The sequence below is a fragment of the Urocitellus parryii genome, chromosome 1, assembly GCF_045843805.1.
Source record: "Urocitellus parryii isolate mUroPar1 chromosome 1, mUroPar1.hap1, whole genome shotgun sequence".
Taxonomy (NCBI): domain Eukaryota; kingdom Metazoa; phylum Chordata; class Mammalia; order Rodentia; family Sciuridae; genus Urocitellus; species Urocitellus parryii.
The window spans coordinates 266,162,915-266,173,125 of record NC_135531.1 but is presented as its reverse complement, the minus strand read 5'-3'; the positions used below and the strand labels follow the sequence as shown (position 1 = coordinate 266,173,125).

Sequence of the window (10,211 nt, the reverse complement as noted above, 5' to 3'; positions counted from 1 at the left end):
TGTCCTGATATGGTTGAAAAGTGTGGATCATTAGATGGGATGGTTGTAAATGGTTGTGGGAGGAAATAGTCTGCAAAACCTTTCCAGGCTATTTTGATAGTTGTCCATGTTCTCCTACCTTCCAGAGCCTGGTCTAGGAGCAGGGAATGAAGATTCTTGGGGGAGGGGTCCAGAACTCAGCTCCCCAGTTAATGGCTGATGGAATTTGCACAAGAACTGGGCAAAGGTGAAAGGGCCCCGTCCAGCCCCAAAACCCTCATCCCTTTGCTCCGCTTCATTGAAACCCCCACCCCCTCCCCATTCCTGGCAACTAACCTCACCCAAACTCCTACCTCTTATTCTGTACTTAACTCTGGCTCAGGGCAGCCAAGATACCACAAAGGCAGGGCAGCATGAGCCGATCACACCTTCATCCCATTCCACTCCAGTCTGTGGGCTCCCAGGATGCCCCAGTTCTCCTACCACGGCCACTGGCTGTTCCCCAGAATTCCTCTTCCCACACTTGGGCCTCTCCATGTGGGCCTCCCACCTGGGGCCTCAGCTGTCTTCTGGCTCTGCAGGTAGGAAGTAGAGGTACAGAAGTTGGTGCTAGCTGAAGGGGGTGCTTGGGGAGAATCATGTGGCATGAAAGCCCTCTAGAAATAGGAATTTCGAAGACTGTCCCTCCCCATTCCTCCACCTGCAGCATTTCCTGGTCCTGGCTTCTCTGCTCTGTGCCTCCCACCTGCTCCTGCTTCGTAGTCTTCCCCCAGGAGGACTCTCTTACCCCGCTGCTCAGCTCCTGGCCTCCAGTTTCTTTTCATGTGGTGTGTCTACAGTCCTACAAACTGGGATGGGCAGCAGGTGAGGGAACCCCTTGGAGAGAGGGTGATGGCTCCAGGGGGAAGAGAGGCATAGGGGGGAGTACTATTGGCTGCCACATGTTTCCAGAGCTGCTAGGGCTGCTGTTCCTACAGGCTGCCTCTTGTCCAGGCTCCATCCTTAGAGTTCCTTATCCCTGCTCTGGTGCTGACCAGCCAAAAGCTACCTCTGCCCATCCAGACACCTGGAAATAGTGAGTACAGAGCAAGGGTGATGGTACAGGGGACTTGAGAGCTCAACTGAGCATACATGGAGAGTTGGGCTCAGGATTGAGGTTGGGCAGTAGTGGGACTTCTGGGCACTTAGGGTCTTGGAGTTGTGCCAGGCACCAGTGAGGACTGGAGAGCCATGGGTTTCCATCCCATTTACTTTTCTCCTTTTCATGCCCTAAACTATTCCCAGGCTCCGTTGTGTTGCACCTGTGTAGGAGGCCTGGCTGCCACAGCCTGGAGCTCTGGAACACTTCTCTTCGAGAGGTGAGTGCCTAGGGATGGGAAGCTGGAGGGTTAAGGTGGCCCAGGCCTGGGAGGTTCTCATTTCCATTATGCAGATACTCTGAGATACTCTGGGGGAAGAAGTTGGGGCAGGGTCCTGTCCCTGAAGTTAGCAAATCCAGGCTGAGGTTAACTTTACTGAGCAGAAAGTTTTTTCTTCATCTTCTCTTTTCTACCAGGTTTCAGGGGCAGTGGTGGTATCTGGGCTGCTGCAAGGCATGCTGGGGCTGCTAGGGGCCCCTGGACGCCTGTTCCTACACTGTGGGCCCCTGGTGCTGGCCCCCAGCCTGGTTGTGGCAGGGCTCTCTGCCCACAGGGAGGTGGCCCAATTCTGCTCTGCTCACTGGGGCCTGGCCTTGCTGTACGTGAGTCCTGAGGCACAGGATAGTGCCTAGTGGGGTGTGCGGAACTGGGGGAGGACAGAGCTGTTGGCCCTATCAGAATCAGCAACAGTCTGGGAAGGCACACCACCTTTTAGACTTCAAATCCAAGGTTTTTTCTTGATTCATCCAGTCTCCTTGAGAGTCTTACTGTCTCTTCATGTCCCCCATGTACCTCTCTACCCCTTTCATAGAATTTTCTTTGCTAGGACCCTCTTTATTTTTGTGGTGCTAGGACCCTTTTTATGATATTCTTCTCATTCCCACCTTCATTGCCATCCCTCAGGATTCTGCTGCCTCTTGTCCCTAAAGCTGCTTCTCTCTTCTAGGCTTATCCTGCTCATGGTGGTCTGTTCTCAGCACCTGGGCTCCTTCCAGGTACCCCCATGTCCCTGGAGGCCAACTTCAACCTCTTCAACTCATATTCATGTCCCTGCCTTTCGGTTCCTCTCGGTATGTGGGGGCCTTGGTAGTTGAGGCTAGAAGGGCTGGTACAGAATGCTCCCTGGCCCCCGAGTTTTGGGCTTCTGTCTACCCAATCAAAGCTGGTTCACAAGGTTCTGGGGGAGGAGCTCTTTCCTGTCTCAGTCTTGCCCCTCAGGTGCTGATCCCTGTGGCCTGTGTGTGGGTCGTTTCTGCCCTCCTGGGTCTCAGCATCATCCCCCTGCAGCTGTCTGCCTCCACCAAGGCACCATGGTTTTGGCTGCCTCACCCAGGTATGTTCTTTCCTAGGCCCTTGTCCTCTTACTCAAATCAAGGTATCTATTTCTTTGAACTCAGATTTGGTGGATTTCACTTCTTGTGTTTCTTAAAACACACAGGAAAGAGAAATTGCCAGCCTGAGGGGCAATTCAGCCCCTCCCTGCAGCATTTTATTGGGGTTGGTGTTGAGACAGACATATATAGCTCCACCGCTCACTCCTTACCCAACTTATACATTTACATTACTGAGCTCCAAGGGCTTTTCAGCTGGTGATCTATGTAGAAAGATTATTTTTGAGGCATAGTATGCAAAATTTATCATTCATCTATTTACCTATTGCACTGTTAGGGATCAAACCTGGCCCATCAATTAATAAGGCTCTTTTGAGTGCTGATTGTGTGCTAGGCATGTGGCAGGGGACATAGTGATGAATATGACAGACATAGTATCTGCCTTCATGAGACTGGTAGTCAATTGGGGAATATAGATACTAATTAAATAGGGACCTAAGTAAATGTGGAATTGTAATTGTGGTAAGTATACTCAAGAGGAATTACACTAGCCAGGCATGGTGGCAAATGCCTATAATCCTAGTGACCCAGGAGGCTGCAGTAGGAGGATCACAAGTTAGAGGCCAGCCTGAGCTGCTCAGGGAGGCCCTGTCTCAAAATAAAAAATTAAAAAGAGGGGCTAGTGACTGGGGTTGTGGCTCAATGGTGGAGTGCTTGCCACATATGTGTCAGGCTCTGGGTTTGATCCTTAGTACCACATAAAATAAATAAAGTAAAGGTATTGTGTCCATCTACAACTAAAAAAAAGAAATATTTTTTAAAAGGGGGTGAGGGGATATGTAGCTCAGTAGTAGAGATTCCATCTCTACTATTGGATTCCATCCCAGTATTGAGCGGGAAAAAAGGAGCTACATTGCATGGTGAGAGCTAATAATGGGAGTTTGACATCATCAGGGAAGTCTGGAAAGGTATTCTTCCAGTGGTCATTGAGCAGAGATCTGAGAAATGAGTAGGAGCTAACTGTCAGGAGGCAGGAGAGAATATTGTGGATGAAGAGAATAGCATGTACAAAGACACTGTGGTGGCAAGGAGCACTGCAAGTCCAGGGCCTAAAGCAAAGGTAGTGTGTCTAGGGTGAGGAAACTGAGGTGAAGTTTGGCAGATGAGGCTAGAGAGAGAGTGTTAAGGGTCAAACCAAAGAAAGTCTTGTAGACCACAGTAAAGAGATGGGTCTTTCTCCTTAGAGTTCAGGTGTTTTGTCCCAAGATATCTTCAAAGACAATGGCTTCTAGCATTCTTATGGCACAGGCTGTTGTAGGTAGAGGGGTGTTCCAGAATTGAGTCTGGCCTTAAGGTGGCTCCTTTCCCTCCTCAGGAGAATGGGAATGGCCCTTGCTGACACCCAGGGCTCTGACTGCAGGCATCTCTATGGCCCTGGCAGCCTCCACCAGTTCCCTGGGCTGCTATGCTCTGTGTGGTCAGCTGCTGCACTTGCCTCCTCCACCTCCACATGCTTGCAATCGAGGGCTGAGCCTGGAGGGGCTGGGCAGTGTGCTGGCTGGGCTGCTGGGGAGCCCCATGGGCACAGCATCCAGCTTCCCTAATGTGGGCACAGTGAGTCTTTTCCAGGTATGGGAACCTGGGACAGGGGTGGGGAACTGGAGGTACAGTAGAAAGTAGAGAACACATTGACTGTTTGCCAGCTGTGCCCAGCACTTAAGCAGTTCACATTAATGACTTCACTTAGGGCTGTACCTAGAAGTAGTAAGAGGCTAGCAATGAGGCCAAGACAACAAATTAGCACATCAGAGACAGCTGGCACTCTACCAAGGCTGGGGTTCCAGTGAAGAACAAGTCAGATAAAGTCATACTCTCTTGGGGACTTCCTCAGGAGAAGAAAATAAAGTACATAAGGTAATTTCAGAGAGTGATAAGTGCTATTAAGAAAACAAAGTTGTGGAATAGTGGCTGAGCAGAGAAGGCATCTTTAGACAGAGAGTGGTTACAATGCTACTTGGATGGTAACATTAAAGTTGGGATCTAAATGATGAGAAGGAGTCAGCCAGGCAAGGATCTGGGACAGTCCAAGGAAGTGGCTATTTCTAGTATCTCTTCCTGCAGGCTGGATCTCAGAGAGTGACCCACATAGTGGGGCTGCTCTGCATGGGGCTTGGGCTCTCCCCTAGGCTGGCTCAGTTCCTCACTACAATCCCGCTGCCTGTGCTTGGTGAGTGGATGTATTGACAGGCATCCTTTCTCTCTAAATAGCCTTCCTGGATGGGTGGATATGAACATGTGTCAGCTGCCCTCATTGTTTTGACCCAACATCTTGGTTTCTTGAATGGACTTTTGGGACTCCTGAAAAATCTGAAAAAGGCCTTTTGGTAGTCCCCCCATTATAATCTGCCTGCCCATGATACACTGTGTCCTCTCCCTCTCTCAACCCTCTTGATTTTTTTTCTATATGAGACAGGTGGAGTACTAGGGGTGACCCAGGCTGTGGTTCTGTCTGCTGGATTCTCCAGTTTCCACCTAGCTGACATTGACTCTGGACGGAATGTCTTCATTGTGGGCTTTTCCATCTTTATGGCCCTGCTGCTGCCAAGATGGCTTCGGGAAGCCCTAGTCCCACTTAACACAGGTAGGTGGAGAGGGAAAGAGGAGTTGTTCAGTAGTGGAAAAGTACTGTTTGGACTCCTGGCCCCACAATCTTCTCTGGGCTTCGGAATAAATAATTTATCCATTTGTTGGACACCATGCTAGCAACTTGGGATACAAAGGAATTCTAGATGTTATAGTCTAGTAAAAGACATGAGGTGTGCAGGAAAATAACAAGAAAGATTTAGATAAAGAGCTGTGGCTCAGTGGTGATCCAGTAATATTAAGCTGGTCTTGAAGGATGGTAAACATATTTGGTAAAAAGATCATTTTTGATGATAAACAAAGATGTAGGAGAGCAGCCAATAGCTTAGCTTATCTAGAGCAATGGTTTTCAACTGGGGGTGATTTTTCCCCTATGGGGAACATTTAGCAATGTTGGGGAAAACACTTTTGACTACTGCAAATGAGGGAAGGGAGTATTGTTACTAGCAATTAGTACAGGGAGAGATGTTGCTATATTTCCTGGGCAACTTGTGAGACCCTGTCTCACAAAATGAAAAAAGAGGGTCCTGGGAATGTAGTTCAGTGGTAGAGCACCTGAGTTCAATCCCCAGTACTCGCCCCCCCCCCCAAAAAAAAGAATCCTTCAATGCATAGGACAGTCCCTCATCTGGCTCAAAATGCCAATAGTACAGAGGTTGGGAGACTTAAGATAAAATATAGCAGGTATAAGGAGTAGGAGATAAGGTTGGGGATTTTAATACCAAAATCCCAGAGAAATGAAGCCTGGAATAATCAAAGCATATCTAAGCATGTGAAGGTTGTATGGATGCTCAGGAGATAGGGTGTTGAGCAAGGAACCTTGAGAAAGGGCCTCAGTGAGGAAAACGGAGAGTAGAGGGATAAAAGATAAGGGAGGTATAATGACAATTTAGAAAGGTCTGTCTTTAGTCCAAGACTTAGGTTTAAGTCTGAAAGGATAAGACTCCTTGGCTCTGAATAAGTATTAGAGTTCCCTTCCTGACTGGTCCTAACCCTTTGTAGGCTGGAGCTCCCTGGATGTGTTACTGCGCTCTCTGCTGGCAGAGCCCATCTTTCTGGCTGGACTCATGGGCTTTCTTCTAGAGAACACTATTTCTGGTAAGTTGACATCAGGCCCTAGCTGCCTGGGGCATGGCCAGGAAGTTATCACTCCCTGGTTTGAGCACAACCTGACAAACTTTTTTTTTTTTTTTTTTGGCAGGTACAAGGCTTGAGCGGGGCCTCAGTCAAGGGTTGCTATCTTCTTTTGTTGCCCAAGAGGCTCAAATGTCTCAGAAGTCCAGGGAGAAGGCTGCTCAAGAGTATGGGCTTCCTTTCCCCATTCAAGACATGTGTCCCTGCATTCCCCAGCCCCTTCATTTCCTCTGTCCAATGCCTGAAGACCTTGGGGATGAGGAAGGAGGGCCATCTGAGCCAGGAGAGACCGCAGACTTGTTGCCTGGCTGTAGGGAGTCATGCCCTGCATCTAGCAGAGAAGGACTTAGGTCAAAGTAATTATTGAGACTCTTTCTGCTTTCATTGAGGATCAGCTCCCAGGCTCAGAGGGACTGTGTATGTGTCATGGGCCCACTTAGAGGTCTCATTTCCCAGTAGGATGGGTTGCCTTTTCTTCTCTTAATTAGGCCTATTATAGAGCAGGGGCCATGGTTTAGTGGATCATGATGAATGAATGAGATTTTTCCTATAAACTATTAATGTCATCTGAACCCTAGCATTCACTTAACAAATATTAATGCTTCTCATGTGCTAGGTTCTGAAACTAAAATATGAATATGATGGGATCCTTGTCCTCTCCAGGTATTTAAGGTTTAAAAAGATATATGTAATTTCTTATTAAAAATGCAAAGCAGAAGACAATCTGTAATAAAAATAAAAATAACACCATGGGAGCAGAGGAAGAAGTAGTTCATTCTGGGAATAAGGCTTTATGAAAGCAGCAGTGCTGAGGATGACCTTGAGAAGCAAGGATTCCGGTTTTGGAAAATAGATGAGAAATTTTCAGGCTCAGGAATCCAGCGTGAACAAAAGCATGAGTTGTACAAAGTACTGATGAGGGGTTTCAAGTCTTCAGTGGTGACAGGTTGTGAGTATAGGGGTGCATAAAGGGTGAGATGATGCAGAGGAGGTAAAGGATGAAATCAGACTACAGAATTTATGCCCAGGAGCCTCCTCTCTTCGACTACTCTATTAGCGGCCAAGTCTCCAGAGATGATATGGTGAAATTCAATTCTTTCATTTTATTAAAAAAGGAAAAGTCTGGACAGTATGGGTGGGAACAGAAGTAATCTGGGTTTGACAAATTCAAACCCACATCCTACTCGCCTACATTTCTTCTGGTATTCTTTCTCCGCTGCTGATCTGACTCCTAGAAGGACCACTACCCCTCAACCTCCCTAGTAAGGGCTGCGGTGGCCTTCCGGTCCTTCCGCGCTCCTACAAGTTGCTCAGTGAACCCGAAGCCCCGCCCCCGCCAGGCCTGGACCCCGCCTCCGCGCCCAGGACCCGCCTCCGTGGGGGGGTATCGGTCTCTACCCTACGCCTTTCAGTTTCCGCGGGCGGACGGGCCTGCAGTGAGGAAGGTGTGAGTTCTAGAGGAACTGACGGTAGGTGGTATCGAGCTCAAGTTAGGCCAGGGTCTGGACCGGGTCGGGTCGGGCGCCGTGGAGCTGCGCGGATTCTGCGGGTTGGGCCCGGCACGGACGCTTTTTCCCAGAATGGACAGCGCGCAGCCGGGGATTTGGGCAGGCCTCCAAGAGTAGGCGGGGCTGCGCGTGCGCAGCGCGCTCCGACCGCTTCGGCGTTTTGGGGGCGTGAGTGAGGCTTTTCCTAGGCCTGCTATTTGGTGTAGCCGGGCTACGAACCGGAGGTGTCCACTGTGTTACCCGCTGAGGGATTCTGACTATGCCTTGGTGCAGCTGGTGCTATAGAAATGGAAAGGCGGACCGCGGAGTCTCTTCTAGGGGAGGCAGATGGAAACTGGACGCCAGGCGGGGTTCCTGGGGTGGGCTGTGGTTTGGGACTCAAGGTTCGCCCTCTCCCAGGGGACGAGGAGTGGCCCCGGCTTGAATCTCTCTAGGGCTTACTGCCCCCTGCAGGGTAGTGGAGGAACTGCCCTGAGGGGTCTGCTGGCCGAGGGGTGGAACCCTCGCACCCCCCTTCTTCAGACAAGAGTACTAAACGGATGAATATAGTTAACATGAATGTTAAAGGCGGCCTTGAAGAAAACAGAGGAATGAAATTTAGAGGCTTCAGTCTCGAATGGGCCTGGCTAGTGAGAGAAGCCAACGTGGGTCTGTTGCAGAAATATTCCGACTTTTTTACAGGGCCTGTGACCCTAGCCACATTTTAAACTACACCCTTTCATCAAACAAAAATCATCATTTTGAGGGTTCTGAGGTTCTTGGCTTTCAGAAGGACGGACTAGAATGATTAGCCGCATTTTGGTGACTCTTTTTAAAAAAAAGTGAACACTGGGGAATTTCTATAAGGGAAATTGAAGGGTTTGGCAACTTAATTTGCATTTGTGATCTTTGGCGGTAGGTGGTATGGAGCTCATTGGAACTCTGTCCAATGAGGACTAGCTTAATCATTCCAAGGTCATTTTTGCCCTGTAGGAACAGCAGTGAGAGATGTGACTGGACACATCATCTCCCAACAACACCTTGGCCGCTGCAGATAAGTCACCATATAGTAAGTCATGCAGTCATGGGTCATTAAGATTGATACATTTTGAGATACAGTATTAGGTGATTTCATCGTGGTGCAAACACCATAGAGTGTATGAAAATGCAAACTAAAGTGCCTGCAATGTTACTAGCAGTATACTGTTATGGAACTACTGTCATATACATATGGTCTGTAAATGACTGAAATGTTATTATGTGGCATGACTCTTTAGTTACAGTGCAAATTAAATAATGTCACAAGGTCACTCTTTGAAAACTAGGTTATGGTTGGAAGAATGATGATTTAGACTAAGTTGGAAATGACTGTGTTAATGAAATGTAACAGGAATTTTATTATTTTCTTTATATTCTAAGTTTTCACCTCCTGGTACTTCTCTTCATTTTGTATTTATAGACTGGAATAATGGAGGAAACTATATTATTCCCCACACACACAGGAAAAATAAGCTCTGTTAAGCAGTCATTTTTGCTGAATATCTACTAGGTTAAGGCTACATAGAAAAGTTGATTTCCGGGGCTGGGGATGTGGCTCAAGCGGTAGAGCATCGCCTGGCATGCGTGCGGCCCAGGTTCGATCCTCAGCACCACATACAAAGAAAGATGTTGTGTCTGCCGAAAAACTAAAAAAATAAAAAATATTAAAAAAAAAAAAAAAGAAAAGTTGATTTCCAAACTTTTCCAGGAGTTCCAAGCTGTGCAAAGAGTATGATGTCATTGGTGGCTGTGCCTTGGAGTGGGGATATGAGTTAAGTGGAAGTTAATTATCTCTTCTTCTGTGGTGTGCTGTGGTTTATATTCATGACCTCCTGGTCATTTGTAAAAGTGGATTTGGGTCTTTTCTGTTGCTCCTGGTCACTGAGCTTTTTAGCTCCTTTCTATGTTTGTGCTGTTAATCTCTAAGAATTCGACCACAGCTAGGCACAGTGGCATATGCTTGTTGTCCCATCGACTCATGAGGCTGAGGCAGGAGGATCGAAAGTTCAAGGCCAGCTTCAGCAACTTAATAAGACATATCTCAAAATAAAAGTGCACGAGGATGATGGATCACACTATGCATTATCGTGCATACAGAACTGAGCGTGAATGTTCCTTGGTTTAATCAAAAATTTGAATTTGACTATAGAGATGGACTGCTTCTGTATGCACATATATGCATAACATTTTCATATAATTCTAGAAGGTTTGGGTGTATAAACTCTACATTAGGAAGCTCTGTTTTAGAGATTAAAAAAAAATTCCTGAGAGCTTCTAAAGTTTTGTTTTTAGATGATGATGAAATAATTTGTATATCCTGCCCCTGACAAGACTTGATGATGTTTTACAATACAAGAACTATCTTTCTCTTCTAAAAGTTCTGGGAAATAATAGTATTGACATTTATTAGGATTTCTATTGTGGTAAAGGTGCAACAAGAATGGTTTGGGTTTCACATT

General features: G+C 47.4%; 2 protein-coding genes across 7 annotated transcripts in view; both read left to right on the top strand.

Moving 5' to 3' along the window:
- Nucleotides 1–392: 392 nt before the first annotated feature.
- Nucleotides 393–6,586, top strand: Slc23a3 (solute carrier family 23 member 3). 3 transcript variants are annotated; one of them, XM_026390426.2, is made up of 13 exons: nt 393–560; nt 686–843; nt 957–1,077; nt 1,117; nt 1,264–1,337; nt 1,535–1,716; nt 2,065–2,188; nt 2,337–2,451; nt 3,825–4,078; nt 4,571–4,676; nt 4,923–5,090; nt 6,095–6,190; nt 6,294–6,586. In XM_026390426.2, the coding sequence occupies exons 1-13, from the start codon at nt 393–395 to the stop codon at nt 6,584–6,586; spliced, it is 1,860 nt and encodes a 619-aa protein (XP_026246211.2). The 3 variants fall into 3 exon arrangements, with proteins under 3 accessions (XP_026246211.2, XP_026246210.2, XP_026246212.2); XM_026390425.2 differs by lacking the exon at nt 1,117 and having other exon boundaries at nt 957–1,054; XM_026390427.2 differs by lacking the exons at nt 1,117; nt 3,825–4,078 and having other exon boundaries at nt 957–1,054; nt 2,096–2,188; nt 2,406–2,451.
- A 1,005-nt stretch (nt 6,587–7,591) lies between these two features.
- Nucleotides 7,592–10,211, top strand: part of Nhej1 (non-homologous end joining factor 1) — an 89,114-nt gene continuing 86,494 nt past the window's right edge. For 3 of the 4 annotated variants that reach the window (XM_026390433.2, XM_026390432.2, XM_026390428.2), the window contains exons 1-2: nt 7,592–7,695; nt 8,707–8,782. The gene's annotated coding sequence lies outside the window, so the exon portion shown is untranslated. The remainder of the gene's footprint in view (nt 7,696–8,706; nt 8,783–10,211) is intronic. The other variant, XM_026390429.2, reaches the window with a different exon arrangement.